We start from the raw sequence: 16,928 nt of genomic DNA, 5'->3' as shown, positions 1-16,928 counted from the left end.
TTAACAAAAGTGTCTCAAAATAAAACAGTATTTAGGTTGCCATCATCACTGCTATGAAATGCGTTAGGTAGAGTCATCTAAAAAGCAACTGACATCACCAACTTCAACATCTGCATGATGTTAAGTTCTACATGCTTGTATTTAAAAATGAAACAATCAAAAAACACTAAGGACTTTAAACTTCAAAAGCTTTATTAGTCCCCGTCCAGTATAAGCTACTGATAACATTCAATTCATTCATTTGCACTTTTCATTGTTCCATAACTGTGATATAGCAGCACAAACTCAGAAAGAACACCCCTGTATCAACAGTTCACTGTTACTGAACACCCTTTGCATGATGCAATTGGGTTTCATCCCAACACCAAATGGTGGGTGGATGCTGGTTACCTCCTTCCAATGCTCCTGCTACAGGCCATCCCCGAACACTTCTGCTCTGATCAACAGAAGCTTTCTAATTTTGAGCCTTGATCAGTAATTTACATCTGATCACATGTCAACACTGCTTTTAGTTTAACTTCCCTCTTCATGTTACCTAGTATCTTGAAGCATTAGCAAGAAACCAGACTCCTTTCCAGCCATAGCACAGCAAGGCACGAGGTCAGGAAGAGAAGACTAGAAAAAACTGAAGGCTGATTCAAACAAAAGGTTGAATACCACTTGGGAAAAAGAAAGTGGAACAGCTATTTTGAATTACACAAAATTCTGAGAATACACTTAAGTTTCAGTAATTCCTTGTACGATAATACAGCTTGCCTCTTCCCACCCCTATCTTCCTATCGGTACGTGGATTACATGAACTGGTGCCTTTTAAGATTGCCATTTCCAGATCACAGTCCTAAGAAACAATTCTGATACAATAAAATGGTGAACATAAACATCTGTTCCACCATCTATGACATGATTTCAATCATACTCAGCGGAGGTGATAAACAGTTTGGTTATTTTATTTTATTATTTTTTTTATAACATGAAAACAAATTGCTGTGCATATCAGAACAACAGCTAGACAAAAAGAAGAAATTCTGTCATCATCTCATGAAGAAAAAGCACTAGTGCCTGAGCACTGCTTTAACCACTGCTTTAATTTCTTGCATATTCCTTGAATACCACAAATGTAGGAGAAGCTTCAATGGAAACCTCACATATCAGTTTAAAAACAAAAGCTCCGAAGCAAACAAAAAAAAAATACCTCACTCAAAAAATAACCCTCAGACATTAGGTTTCATTAGTTGTGTTACTCACAGAACCATCTGATATGAATAAAAAGAGGTACCACAACACAAACTATCTTAAACTGTTCTTAAACTTACTGTGTTTATGGTTGTCTCTTGAATTAGCTCAGTTTTACTGAATTCTTAAAAGCTGTCTGTCCTTGCATGAATACTATCGCTCTGTGCAAGTTATAAGTATTTCACTATCGCTGTTCATGGAACATGTTATTCCTTCTTCAGAGGGAATTAAAGAAACAAAGGTAGTTATTATAGAAAAGAAGGCCAGTTCATGCAACTTCCTTCAGAAACCAGGTGGGCTTTTTTTGTTTGTTTAAGAACAGCTAAGACATGAGCTCCTTGCATCTTCATGGCTACAGCCTTTCCCTCTGTAGATCGAGACCACTCCATTCCACTGGCAGCATGCTGCTGCATTAGTGCTGCATCTGAATCCACACCTCAGGGAACTCACATTCACAACTGAGTCCTGAGCTCTCCAGCAGATCAACTGTTTAAGGACTTTATTAGAGCTCTGTTTACACGATCAGAAGTAAATCTTTCTATGCTTTGTTACGCTAAAGGACAGAACAAAATGTTCTGGTATAACTTATCTCTCAAGTTAAAAGAAAGCTTCCCAGACAGTGGTTAAAAGAAGCAAACTTATTCCTTGCAAAACCTATCTACAGCCATATAGAAACACAAGAAACCACCTACAGGAGATAAGAGACAAAATATTTTGTCCTTTTTATGAAGAATCTCTCTTCAGATCATTCATCTTCATGTATTTAAGGTTAAATATGGCAGAAATATTTCTCATGGCCATGAAGGTAGTTCCCTTGTGAGTATGAGTCAACCCTGAATCAGGCGTAATTATTAGCATTTGAAAGCCTAAAGAGCACTTTGTGGCAAGTCTGAAATATTTTTTCCCAGTCTGGCAGATATACAAATCAACAGACCAAGGAACAGAATCACAGAATTATGTAGGTTGGAAAACACCTCTAAAATCATTTATCTAGCATCGCCAAGTCTACCACTAGACCACGTCCCTAGGCACCACATCTACACGTCTTTTAAATACCATCAGGGATGGTGACTCAATGACATCCCTGGGCAGCCTGTTCCAATGCTTCACAACCCTTTCAGTGAAGATGTTTTTCCTAATATCCAACACCTAAACCTCCCCCGGTGCAACTTAAGGCCATTTCCTTTCATTCTATTGCTTGTTGCCTGGGAGAACAGACAGACCCTCATGTCACCAAAGCAGCAGCATGTCTCTTCAGAGTAGTGACAGACTTAAATTCTGCTTATTAGTAGTTCATTATTGGAATCTGCATTTAGGGTATGTGTTGAGGGAGAGATGCAATTTCTTTGTTCAAACTTGAGAGCCCCAAAAAAAAAAAAGGAAAGGACATGACTAAAAACACAGGCTACAACTACACCACAGAAACGTGTGGCAGGATCACAAAACCATTTTTTTGATACAGGTTATTCTGAGGTACACACTTAGAAGTTTTAACTTAGTTAAACAGGAGCAGAATTTGTCACCCTTTCCTACAAAGTATCCACATGAAAACTGAATAGGAACAACTTCTTTCTTCTCACCATGAGCAGGACAAGATCTTTAAAATAGCCCACTAATACTTTCCATTGCTAGCTGAAGGTTGAACCCACAGAACAGAGCAGGTGACGGGATAGTAGAACAGCCAAGCCTCAGAAGAAGAATGTGGTTAGGAAAAACATCTTTTGAAAGCTGTGAATGAAAAACTACTCGACAACTTCCTTAAAGGTCCCAAGATAATCTAGTAGTTACTCTGGGAATAAATAATCTCCCTTCACTTCAAAGTTCCCATCCCTTGGGAAAGTATATATAATCACAAAAGTCATCTCAAACTGTGTTCCAGTATCCCGCCACTAGTTTTAATATGTAAATTCTTAATCTGCTAAGGATTTTTAGACAAATTTTTGTCTAGAGACCGACTTCTTTAGTTCAAGAAGCGTATTCATGAGAACATGAGCCCGAGAGTTTGTAGAACATGCCGTGAAAATCTACATACCCTTTCCAGTTTAATGGATTTCATTTCAAATGCGGTGTATTTTAGCAATAGAGAAGTTTCATTCATTTCGTACTTTATAGTTCAAACCTAGTTACTTGCATCAACTGTTTTAGAATATTAGAATGAACACACTACTTACCTGATCTTTGGAAAAAGCTTTGACATGAATGTTTTTGACAGTCTGAACTACACCATCATAAAATTTCACAGTGTATGTACCTAAAATTTGAAAACAAAGCAGACAGTATTAAAGATCAGAAGTTATTTAACAGAATATCTACTAACAGCTCCAATAATGAAGCTGGACACTTTTTCTCCTTGATCTTACAAGGTACAGTCAATGGAAAGAAAGCACAGCACAAAAACAAGTCTATACTAATTGATACTCAAAAAGAAGCATGACTATGCTTGTAAGTCTCTTTGTAAAGAGTTTCTGCAGCTATGACATCAGTTTTACTGTAATTACACACACCCCTTAGATTATAAATTTAGGCAGAAACAACTTTCTCCAAATATACACTCAAAGCAATTACTGACTAGATAACCCAGAAGGTTCTTCGTTCATAAGAAGGACAAAAGGCTACAGTAAGAGTTGATGACAGATTAAGATATGTAATTAAAAAAAAAGTCCCAGTTGCTTTCTGTTTCTGTACTCTCTCCTCTTAACCAAAAAGGCACATAACTATAAATGTACTACTAAAAAGCATGACAAAAACATAAGTGAGTCCTTACCATCTTTGTTAACTGAAGTAACTTTGGCTGGATAGAAGCGACAGTCAGACCAGCATGCCAACACCTGATCATTTATATGAAAACCCTACAAGACAGTATTTAAAAGTGTTTTCATCTTAGAAATACAGAAATATACACCTTTATTAAAACATCAGAGCAATTAGCTTTCCTGTATTTAAAATAAGCCCTAAAGCTTATACAGCAGGCAATGAAACAACAGCACATCGGTTTCACATTCTCAAATATCCTTTATTTTCTACTTACTGCACACCCTTCTTCCTCATGTAATCCTTCTTTCCTTAACTGTATTTTCTCTAAGGGACGCAAATAAGGACTGTCCCAACAAAACCATTCATCATATCTATGGTTCCAGCGTTTGAAATGGATAAGCACTTTTCCTTCTTCATAATCAATTTCTTCAATATGAGCTGGATACCTGGACAGAACAGAGATTAAAATATTTCAGTTAAGAACAAAGATGTCCCATATGCTTACTCTAACTACAGCATAAACGTCACGTGCAGATTGCTTTCTGCATGATCAAAAGCAAAACAGATGAAGACTGCTTGACCAGGTGTGGTGGGGATCCATGTTACTGTACCTAACAACCTTTAGTTTCTAAGTTCTCAGTATTATTTCACTTATTGCTTATATAAGCAGTAAAAATGCTACAGATGACTTGGAGCTCAGTACAGAATGAATCCCAAAACTGAACAACATAAAAGCAAACACTGGTTACAGAAAGAGAAGACAACTGAGGAGTTTCTAGTCTGGGGTGGAAAACATAGCTAGTTATCAGTAAGTCAAGAAAGCCTTCCCCATACCTAGAAATTTTACATGTACACAAAATTGATAGATTCAGCTCCCTCTTAACAATATCTGAAGGTCAATACAGTAACTTCTCCCAGAGATACCCATCAACATGTGTCATAAATTGCCTCTTCAGTTTAACTGCATAAGTCTAATGTAGACACTACACCCAATTTAAGTTCTGGGTTCTTAAAGTTAAATTCCATTTTCAAAGTCCTAGGAATTTCAAACAAGGCTCTTGGTATACTGAAAGCACAGGAATCAGCGAGAGGGCGCACAGTGATTTCTAATCAGGAAGACCTCAGTCTATGCATTTCTTTAATTGCATTGGTAATTTGCAACTTAAGTACGTATTTCAGAACCACAGCACATTTCACTATCCCAACTGAAAATAGCATCCCAAATATTGAAATTTTCCCTCTGCAGTAATAGCACCAGGAAAAAACCTTTACTCGTCAATGTTTTTATTCCAGATAACTGAAAACAAGACCCCACTAAATTCTGGAACAAAGGCCTAAAGGAAAACAAAACCAAAAAAAACTCAAACCCAGAAGTATTCTTTACCTAATAAATCACACTTATAGATCACGCTTAAGAAGACAGAATAAGGGGTAGGAGCATAAAAAAGTGGCATTTCAAAAGGATTAAGCTTAACACTAAAAATAAAACTAAAAAAAGAATGAATTGAGACTTAAAATACAATACAGAGTATTATTTTACAATCACATACGGACCAAAAGAATGGTTACCTACAACTGAAATCCTTCAGCAGATATGAGATGTTCATAACTTCTTCAAAGAGAGCTACAAATATCCCACACCAGAGACTTGCACTGCAGCCACAACCTAAGGCCCTGCCTAAAACCACATACCTCACCTCAAGCTTTGCCATTAGTCTGTTCCTGTATATTATCAGAACACATGCAGCAAAGGCTATGGAGGAGAAAGAAAATAGGACAGGAGATACTTAGGGTAGGGATACCTTTACCCCTTCCTTCCTACGAAGTAACTTGCCTTTTCTGGTGATGGCCAAGAGATATCGCATTTAAAGAATCACAGAATCATCTAGGTTGGAAGAGACCCCCAAGATCACCTGGTCCAACCTCTGACCTAACACTAACAAGTCCTCCACTAAACCATATCATTGAGCTCCACATCTAAACGTCTTTTAAAGACCTCCAGGGATGGTGACTCCACCACCTCCCTGTGCAGCCCATTCCAGTGCCTAACAACCCTTTCGGTAAAGTTCTTCCTAATATCCAACCTAAAACTCCCCTGGTGCAATGTTAGCCCATTCCCCCTCGTCCTGTCACCAGGCACGTGGGAGAACAGGCCAACCCCCACCTCACTATAGCCTCCTTTAAGGTACCTGTAGAGAGCGATAAGGTCGCCCCTGAGCCTCCTTTTCTCCAGGCTGAACAAGCCCAGCTCCCTCAGCCGCCCCTCGTAGGACTTGTTCTCCAGGCCCCTCACCAGCTTCGCCGCCCTTCTTTGGACTCACTCAAGCACCTCGATGTCCTTCTTGTAGCGAGGGGCCCAAAACTGAACACAGTACTCGAGGTGCGGCCTCACCAGAGCTGAGTACAGGGGGACGATCACTTCCCTAGCCCTGCTGGCCACACTACTTCTTATACAAGCCAGGATGCCGTTGGCCTTCTTGGCCACCTGAGCACACTGCTGGCTCATATTCAGCTGACTATCCACCAATACTCCCAGGTCCTTCTCTGCCAGGCAGCTTTCCAAACACTCCTCTCCCAGTCTGTAGCTCTGCTTGGGGTTGTGCCCCAGGTGCAGGACTCGGCACTTGGCCTTGTTGAACTTGATACAGTTGGCCTCAGCCCATCGGTCCAGATAAACCCAGAACTGCCCAGGTTGATAAGGAAGAAAGATTCAAATCCTTCCACATATAAGAAAGTTCTGTTAAAGGTAGCTTTCTCTTACATATCTCAGCAACTACAAAACACTCAGTAGAGGTAACTACAAAAAGCATTATCCAGTTCCCTGCACAGTACAGCAAAAATGAAGACAGGAATTTCCAGGTCCTCTCAATGAGAGACCAGCAGAAGGAAGTTCTTGCCTGAAGCTCATCCAGATCCTCAAAGATAAAGAGGGATACTGATAAAGAATGATCAAGAACAGACTTAAACTAATGATCTGTTCTACAAAGACATCCATCTCTGATAAACCCACGCAATCCACTAATTTTCTCCTGCAGGGGAGACGTGCCCACATGACAGGACTCAATGAACTATACAGTCCAAGACTATTCCCTTCTTCATACAGGGAAGGGAAGAACAGGATCCTTCACCACAAGAACTGCCATCTGGGAACTGCACACCAGTACCATACGCACCTATTCCATCTCACCTTCTAAAGACCCCCTGATAGGGGGGGAGACACTGATCTAGCAACAATAGCAGCAAAAACATACTTGACAGCAAGCCTCAATTTTTAGCCTGGCTGAGAGCCCTTCTTTGGGACTTCTTTGTATGTTATCCAGGAACTGCAGTTCCTGGATAACATACAGGGAAGGCTGAACATCCTCCCTTTTTCAGGCAACCCCCATCAGTGAACAACATTCAGTGCTCAACTGGAACACAGGATCTATTAGAAGCTCTGCTACATCTAGCTAGAAACTTCAACGGCGCTCCCCAACACAACCTTCCTTTCAGCTACGAAGCACCATGGCAATGCCTTGTGCCTGGAAACTTTAAAGTGAAGTAAAAAAGTTCACAGGTTCTCAACAGCTCTGAGCACTACACATGGACACTGCAAGCTTTCTTCCTCCAGCATTTATCCCCTAGCCTTCAAAGTGTTGTGCCTCCTGAAGTCCACACAGATATGCACAGAAGTGGTAGAAACAATACAGCACATGCCTTTTATGAACATTGTAGGGATATCCAAAAAGCCTGTGAACTTACCATGGGACAGATGTAACTTAAGGAACTTGTTTAATCAGGAAAACACACTATGGAAGGATACGCAAAGTGAAAAGCCAACAGCTGAAGTCTGGACTACAAGGCATGAAAAGATCAGACTGCCAGGCATCCAGGTATGGGCTGTCCTCTCCCAAACCACAAAGGAAGCATGGCTCCATGGGCTTTCAGAGCAACTAACTGATTTGGGGCAAGAAATCACCAGCAGAGACTGATTTGAGTATTTACCCAACAACCTGTGAAAAACAAGCTGCAATCAGACGACTTCCTATGATTTATCAGGAGACTGAAACAGATGGCCTTCCAGATCAATTCAAAAGGAACCATGAGCTTGTATCTTTCAAGGTCTTATGCCTAATGAGCTAGCTAAACAGAAAGCAAGGGAAAACCACCAAGAATCACAAACTATGGGAATAAGTTTTGATAAGAACACCCAAGCAACACTCAAAATCTCAAAACCGCTTAACTCTTTATCAGACAGGGATTAGCAGTGACTGGCAACTTCAGACTACAGCTGTCAGAGCACAGCAAACAATATGAAAATAAGTTTCTTGTACGGACAAGTGTAAAGCCCTCCCATTTTCTTTGTAGGAGTATTTGGAAATTTAAAATCACAGTGCTGACTAGAAATACTTCCCTTCTCTCAGCACTGGAATAATTTGTATCCCTTTCCTTGGAATAATTTGTATCCCTTCCCTTGGAATAATTTGTATCCCATTCCTATATACTTAATTGCAAGTGCTGTAACACCCCTTTTTTCTTGGAGCTAGGAAAGGAGGAGCTTACTGTAGTCAAGACAACACAAAGAAGAACAGACATGTCTACAGGGACAACAGCTATGAGCTTCCATCCTTTCAGTAGTGGAACAAAATTCTGACAGCATGTACAATTAAACAATCTTTACCATAACAGGGCAGTAAAATTACCCTAGTAAAAGTAATCTTGATCTCAATACTCAAGAACCTCAACTAGAATCAAAAGTTTCATTATAACCATTATAACAGCTCAGCCAAGCCTTTAAAATAAGGCAAGCACCAAAGTACTCACTCTACTCTCTGGAGTTCAAGCCTAGAAGGTTACCCAGACAACCACCATCAGGAATTTAAGCACACATTCAATACACTGTGATCATTAAGATACACCAAAGCAACCTTTGAGATGCGATCTAAGTGACACAACATTCACTTTGCAGTCTGGCAAGGAGCAGCTGTTACACTGACTCCTCTGCTGGCATGTGCAAACTTTTTCTATTCAATAGGGCTGGGAGGCTGGCATCATATCCAAACACCGTGGAAGTCCTGAACTAGCATTCCAGGGTAAGAGTTGCTGCCATGAAAGGCAGGTAAATGAGGCTCTGATATGAAACACTTCCCAAAGCACTACTGCAATTTGAGAAGCGATACCGGCCCACTAATTGACTAGTGTGTTTGGTATTGAGCACAGAAATCAAAGGCAGCCCTCTGTTCAAAGAGGAGACCTCTGCCTATGTTTAAGTACCAAGATAGCAACAAAACAAAAAGCTTGGACCTCTGAAGATCTGGAAGGAGAAGAGATAGCATCTGGAAACAGAAAATTTTAGATCCACGTAAAAGGAGTACATTGTAGCCATATCAGAGAGTGGTCCTGTTCATGCAGGAGCAGGTGAAAGTATCACAGGAAAATAGTCTGCTGTCCTCTACATTCCATACCTTCTATGAAAGAGATTGGACAGGTATCCCCAGTCTGTCGCTGCTAATGCTGCTAAGAGAAAATAAGCCCTCAGTTTTTAAAGGTTTTGGTTCATAACCCCTTAATACAGAAATATATGGAGATTACCAGTCAAGGAAACATGGACTTCCTGACCCAGGTTTCCAAAACTCAGCAAGCAAAGAAAAAAAAATCAAAACTAAGTTGCAGAACATGCAGAACATGCAGGTCAATTAAAATTAAGAGCTTTTAAAAAGTAAGTGTTTGGTTTTGGACACTTAGTATATACAAAATTCCAATTTAAGTCAAGGGATACGTGGAAAGTATTGGGTGTTGAATTCCATCCCAGCCTGCCAACCTTTCCCATGTAAGCGCTACATACTCATACTCTGAGCCACTGTTGTTCTCCAAACACATCAGATAGGTAGTTGCTAACCAGAATTTTCAGTCTTACTCAAATGTGATCTATATTACACTGTACCTCTAGTAAGCCTACACTACAGACAGGCTAAGAAACCTTTTTTGTAGGCTTGACAATTACTTCTCGCATAAACAAAGCTCAAGAATACAAAAGATACATGCAGATTCAGGCTGAAGCCTTACCTATGCAACTCTCAGTCACACAGCAAAGGCAACATAAAATATAACTTAATATTTGTGTTTCATATTCTTTCCATAAAGAGCTACATTTAACATCACCTAAACAGAAGGTTTGAAGTTGACTCAAACTTAGCCTAAATTGGCTCAGTTACCCCAAGTTAACTTTTAGGGCTTTTTTCCCCTCCTGCTGCAGTTGCTAAATCTTCCTCACAACTCGAGTCTGCAAGACAAGCTCTATAGCATTCCAAACTTAATAGCATTTCCCCATCCAGTTCATTAATTTGGTGGCTGACCACCCTCGGGCTATAACAATTTCAGACTTTAAATCCTACAACTTCTTAACAGCAACGGGAAAGAAAGCACTGAGGATCTACCTGGGGTACTCTATTCTTCAAAGGATTTATCTCTTCACAATGACTACTCTGTGTATAGCACAGAGTCAAAACGTGAATTGCAGAGTACCAGTCTGAAGCCCTGCTAGGTCTGTGTAGTCCTATTTCCCAGACATACAGCACTAGTACACGTTTTAAAAGGCCAGCACAACAGATCAGCATGTATTGCCCATTTTAAGCACTGGTATATAAACTGCTAGAAATTAACTACTTTCCTAAAAACAAACGACCAGGACTCTAAATACGGTATCAATATAAAATGTTTAATATATTAAAGACTTAGAGTTAATATAATATGAATGTTTTTAAAAATATACCAGTTTTTTAATCTGTCACGGGCTTCCAACTGGGCTCCCACCTCAAAGTTGATCCCTCTTCTATTCGGAGGATGTTTTGTCATTTTGTAAAATCAACACTGCTGATTTTATTCCCCTGAAAAATGCAATTAAATATCAATCACTAATCAAGACACATACAAAATAAACTTATGCACCATAACCCCCAAAAGCTAGATGTTAAGGGACCCTGGTATTTCTTGTTCACAGGAACCAGTGGGGACAATTACCTCTTAAACAGGAGTTCCCAAGCGATAGTGTGCAGAATCATTCAAGAAATGTGTTCAAAAGGATAGCTACCAGACAAGGAAAGATTGAAGCTCAAGCTTTGTCTGTCAGTCAATTAAGAACTCTGCAACCCAATGTTTATTCAAGACTGAGAGAAAAGTTTCATATTATTTCCCCCCTCCCCTTCCTGGTTTTAAGGAAAACAAGGAATCCAGTAAATAGGAAGTGGGCAAAAACATACGTAGTAACAATCTTTCAAAATCTACTGTTAGTAAAACACTCTCAAATGCTACCTTACCTCATCACTACAAATGCAGGAGTTTAAAGAATCACACAGATACTTTAACCAACTTTAGAAACTGCCTAAACTGTAACCATATTTGTGTTTTCTTCCCTCTTCACCATTTTAACCAGAAAATAAAAAGTCTCTTAACACATGTTTCCAACAGATAAACATTTTAAGAAATCTTGCCAAAGGTACATTTTGAATAAAGCCTGATCAGGAGCTACTTCTCCCGAATTTTTGTCAGTCACTTCCCACAATTAGATACAAATTATGATCCATTCCTGTAGTCTTTAAGCTCACAAGATCCAAAAATTGGAGTATGCTTTGTAGCTTACAGTAAGAAGCCATTACAGAATATCACAGACTGGTTTGGGTTGGAAGGAGCCCTAAAGCCCACCCAGCCCCAACCCTTGCCATGGGCAGGGGCCCCTGCCCCCAGCCCACCCCCGGCCCCATCCAGCCTGGCCTTGGGCACTGCCAGGGATGGGGCAGCCACAGCTCCTCTGGGCAACCTGGACAGGGCCATCAGGCAAACCTAAACCACCCTCAGAGGGAAGAATCTCCTCCTGTATCTTGAGGATTCAAATAAAGGTGCATAAAATGGATGCAAACTAAATTAAAAAAAAAAAAAAAACAACAACTGTCATGCTACAAGAATGAGTAGACATGCACAGGCAACTGAAGTAAGCAGTAGCACTTTCTTTCACAGAATAGATTAACAGCAATGGCATCTGCTGAGCTGCACCTCTAAAAAGATTAACATTATTTTATGAAGAACTACTCAAAGTTCAAATGTGGTTTGGAAACCAAAAATCTTTAAGAAAGTCATAAAGCTTCCATTGCAGAGAAAAGCTATTCCACTGACATACTTTCTATACCAGGCCATTTGTCACAGGAGGGCCATATAGGCACCCCCACAACCTCAAGCAACACAAGCACATTACAAAGAAACTGCTCTACCAAAAGATTACCTGTTCTCTTCCTCTGAAGCACAGCTTTATACCTACCTTCTCTACTATTAAAACAACATGCAATGGTATAGGGAAAAAAAAAAACTGCTATTGGCAGCACGCTCAATTCACTACACAGTGATTCATTGACACTACCTGCAAGGTATTTCAGCCACCTAGGAACTGAGAATCACTGCAAGTTACTTCTCTTGAGTATCTAATAAACAGCTGACTAGCTCAGCATGGCTCTGAATCAGTCCAGGAACCAGAACCAGTGCTGTCTTACATTTGGGGGTGTGGGTGTTACCTTCCAGCTCCATAGCTTTTAATTAGAAAAGGGAAGGGGAAAGGAAATTAAAGAAAACTGGGGGGTTACATTCTGAAGAAAAAATACTAAGAATATAAAAAAAATCCCACCAACAACTAATGCTATTCTGAAAATCTAAGAAGTAACTGAAATTTTTTTTTTTTTTTTAAACAGCTTATCCACCTACACCTCAAAACAAACATCCTGTACTTCCTCCACAGATCTACATCAATGAAATATCACTTTCTGGCATTAGCAACAGAATTCGATGCCTCCCAACACAAAGTAGACACACGTGTTGCTTAATGCTTGTAACACAGGAGAACTTGGGGCTGCAAGTTGACTCTTGTCCAAGTAAACTTGCTTTCCATCTCACTGATAGGGACACGCAAAGACCAAGTACTCCTAATGCCACAAGTACACTGATGAAGCTCTACAGGGGACCCCCCCTCAGGAAAAGCTGCAAGGCACTCATTCCAGTTCTCCTGCAAGAGGAGCATACCAGCCTCGCGACTTCAGTAGCAGTATCTGGTACAATAGGGCTTCTACACATAAACGTCAGCAACTTTGTCAAGGAAGGTTTCAGTTAAATATCAAAATAAAAAGAATTAAAGAGCATCACAACAAGAGGGAAATCTGAAAAAAAAACAGCAGAAGTCATTTAATTTTACTTAGAGGGGCTGCAGGTCCTCTAAAACTGAACTTTCCTCCTCACAGCTGGTCAGCTGAACACCACCATTTGTTAGAGCACACACTTCCTACCCCTCAGCCAAGCCTGTTACAAGGCAACTGATCAGGAAGTTAAACAAGAGCAGAAAATTTAGGGAAAATACCACCCACATCACCACCCCTTCCCCACGTTCTTTCTTCTTCTCTCCTTCCACATTGTGAAATTTGGGGTCCTTCGAGTTCTCGCATCCCTCTGATCCTGTTATCTCAATCCAGCAGTCCCTATGCTCACATGCCCTGCAAACCAGGCTGTCTTCTTCACTTGCAGCTCGTTTCAGGAACTGCTTCCTCCAGCAGATAGACACTCGGCAGAACATTACAAAACACAGCTAAGTTAGCAGAGGAGCTCAACAGTCCTACGCTTAAATGTACAGCCCTACAGAAAGACTGAAAGCAGATGATAAAACTTTCACTGGGAGCCATCACATAACTCTTTGTGAACAGGGCCATCAGGCAAACCCAAACCCCTCCACGTTGCACCAGCATGACCTTGACCTTCTGGAGTACCACACTGCTCAGAGAGACAACACTGCTCAGTGTTTTTCCTCCGCTTCATGGTTCATATCTTAGATTCTCTGTCCAATTCTGCAATAACTACCTAAAAAACTTTAAACTATACCAGAACAGATTATTAAAAACAACTCCAGACAGTCTCTAGCAGAAAATTAATTTATACTGACTTGGCAACTAAAACAAGACATGGGCAGGCCTTTCACTTTGGTAACTCCAGGAATCCATCTTCCTCAAGTGTTCGAGACCACAAGAAAAGCAAGCGGTGGTTACTACATCTACCCCCAAAGCTGAAAGGCTTCTCTCTAAACCTTCTTATTCCACTATGAAAATCAGGAGCATTTCAGAAACCGCTACTCTAGAACTTGGACAAGTTGCTAGTTTCAACAGAACGCATTTCCAAATCTGTGTGAGTAGAAGCACACACTTCTGATGTTTAGAAGAGAGATCCTTACCTTCCCCGTACGAGTCAGGGCGAAGCAATTTAGATTTAAAAGACTATTCAAATACTTACAGGTACCAATTAGGAAGGTACATTTATATGTAAGAACAACGCAGAGAAGAATACACTTAAATTAATAGATCCCTTTGGGAATCATGATTTTTTTTTTTTTGTCTTTCAGAACAAGTCTTCTGCTCCACTAAACAGGTCCTGCATACTCTCAGCTGTAGCATTTCCTACTCTCTTCAGTTTTAAGCTCCCATGAGTGCTTAGCCCCAAATCTGGAGCATCAGTTAGTTTTGACAGAAGAAGGTTCCTCTAGAAATTGTTTCATATTGTCATGTAAAATGTAACTGAGCAGTTATGGCAGAGTCACTAATACCAGCCTCTTATTTTCTCTCTGAAAACTGCAGAATCACTGCAGTCTTTTCCAAAACCTTAGCTACCTTTGCAAACAATGTCTTCCAAATCACTCGTGACTATGACCGAAACATTCCCTACAATCACACCAAAACACAACCCTGCCTTTAAACCACTTCCACTTCTAAACTGAGTATTACTTCAGTATTTCATCAGCAGCTTAGAAGGCAAATTCGCTCCCACAGTTCAGCCTTATTGTCTTTGTACTTTAACAGTGCCAAACCAGGGATCTCCTTCTACCCTCCTAGCACAGCCCAATTCACAAAAAACGAGGAACTTGATGAATAACCATACTTCTCTGGCTTCATAAAGGAGCGTGGTTAGCTTTGCCAGATTGCATTAAAACAGTAATACTTAAACACTCAGTAAAAAACAGTATTAAGTTTTATTTGGAGTGGTAAGCTTGCTGTCCAATTCCAACAGGCATTCTACAATACCTGTGGTTCCATAGGACTACAGAAAAGAGGAGGCAGGGTAGGTAGAAAAGGTATCAGTTTAACAAAAAGCACTTGAGAAACTGGGGAGTGAAAGGAACCAACAAGAGGTTGTCCTGTGTTCTCTGGAGATGCAGTACAAGCATAACTCAAAGCTGGACTTCTAAACCTAGCCCCAAGACTTGAAATATAGGTCCTATACAAGCAACAGAAAACCCAAATGTATTTTGCTTCCTTTACATATAGCAGTGTAAGCAGTTTCTATGCTAAGACAGGATAAGAGTGGATTCCACAAAGCATAAGCTGACTCTGCCATTCACTCCAGTGCTAGACAGCATAACAACACTGCTAGCACATCTAAATGCACATTCTGAAACTGCCAAGGACCAAGTCCAACCACATTTTGCATATAAGGTTTTTACTGCTCAGCAAGAATTACTTTTGACCTCTTATTTATACCATCTGCATACATCACACCAGCCCTTGCATCAGTGGTAAAACAAGGGAAGCCTCACCCAGTTCACCCCCTACAATATGCATGCCCCCATCAGGGATGGTCAATCCAGAGAAGTCCATGGTCCCCACCACAATCGAAGACCTTGCAAGTGGATGACCACAGCCATGCTGTGCTGAAACCACAAACCTGCAGATGAGAAAAGGTAATGGCCATATCAGACTGCAAGACAGTACTTACAGACACCATTTATATTATACAATACCAATGGCATCTTATGGAGACTAAGCATAAGAATCTCACTAACGTTTAACCACCATTTTTGAGAACTATTTTGGCACTGACTGGGTAGGCTGATTACAACAGACTTTTTTTCTTTGCCTGTGCCATGCCTAACAAGTTTTGCCTAGAGCTCCAGTGCTACTGTAAAGTATGCCTCACTGTATTTTATCCTACACTTAAAAAACTGTTCCTGTACCAGGTATTAATCTAAGGAATCCTCTGGTTCTGCTTCATATTTTGTTTGTACACACCAGTTCACAACAAGATGAGAAAGTTTCAGGACAAAACCATAAGTTACAGGAGAGATGCTTATCACTGTTTTTTTCAAACGCAATGCTGCAGATATTCAATCAAGTTCTTTTTTAGTTTCTTCTGTTCTTTTAATGCAATAGGAGCAAAACCAGGAAAAAATCTGAACTAAACATGAAGACTATTACACACTGCAACAAACTTCCAAGAACACTAACATCTCAGTTCTTCTATCCCAAAGACACTCCAAACAAGACACCGAACTACAAGTAGCTGTACTGCGGTACACCTTGCAGTATTTTCAGCTAGATCTTAACCAATATTTACTTCTTGCTTTAGAAGTTTGCCAGACTCAATCAACAACACAGAAAATAAACTGCAACACAACAGGATCCTGAACTGACACATGCAACTTCTGTAAGAGTAATACTGTATAGCTAACTCCTTAACACTGCAAACATTCACTCAAAGCATAAAACTTAGTATTTTATTTCAGACATACTTCTAGTTTACAAATGTAAACTAACAAACTGACTCCAGTAGAAAACCTACATTTACCCTCTTCTACACAGAGAAGCCAAGATTTACTCAAAGTACTCAGCGACAAAAGTGAAGGGATGTTAGCAAACAAACTACCCTTCCTGGGTCAAGATCCTTATGTTCTCCCTAAGACAGCAAGAATGCCATTTTCATCCTATCAACAGTATCACATACAACTACGCTGCCGATTCAAATTGGTGATGAGACCAACATGAAAGCAGGTATTATGAACACAGGCACCTCAAAAAAAAAAAAAGAGGAAAACATTTTTTTCTGTAATGAAGCCTATTTAGATTACCAAGTGCAATTAAAGAAATAAGTATTCAATACTGAAAAGAGTG

At 40.1% G+C, this 16,928-nt stretch overlaps 1 protein-coding gene across 8 annotated transcripts in view; it reads right to left on the bottom strand.

The window, feature by feature from the left end:
• PHF20 (PHD finger protein 20) overlaps positions 1-16,928 on the bottom strand; it is a 73,468-nt gene that overhangs the window by 49,372 nt on the left and 7,168 nt on the right. For 6 of the 8 annotated variants that reach the window (XM_068700683.1, XM_068700681.1, XM_068700679.1 and 3 more), the window contains 4 exons: positions 10,739-10,853; positions 4,262-4,433; positions 3,998-4,082; positions 3,405-3,484 (listed from right to left, as the gene is read on the bottom strand). In XM_068700683.1, the coding sequence (XP_068556784.1) occupies positions 3,405-3,484; positions 3,998-4,082; positions 4,262-4,433; positions 10,739-10,821 (420 nt within the window). In that variant the 5' untranslated portion in view covers positions 10,822-10,853. Of the gene's footprint in view, positions 1-3,404; positions 3,485-3,997; positions 4,083-4,261; positions 4,434-10,738; positions 10,854-15,577; positions 15,706-16,928 lie in introns of all 8 variants that reach the window. The other 2 variants (XM_068700678.1, XM_068700680.1) reach the window with 1 other exon arrangement.

The sequence above is a fragment of the Anas acuta genome, chromosome 16 (genome assembly GCF_963932015.1).
Source record: "Anas acuta chromosome 16, bAnaAcu1.1, whole genome shotgun sequence".
In the NCBI taxonomy this organism is placed as follows: domain Eukaryota; kingdom Metazoa; phylum Chordata; class Aves; order Anseriformes; family Anatidae; genus Anas; species Anas acuta.
This window is presented reverse-complemented; position numbering and strand designations above follow the sequence as displayed.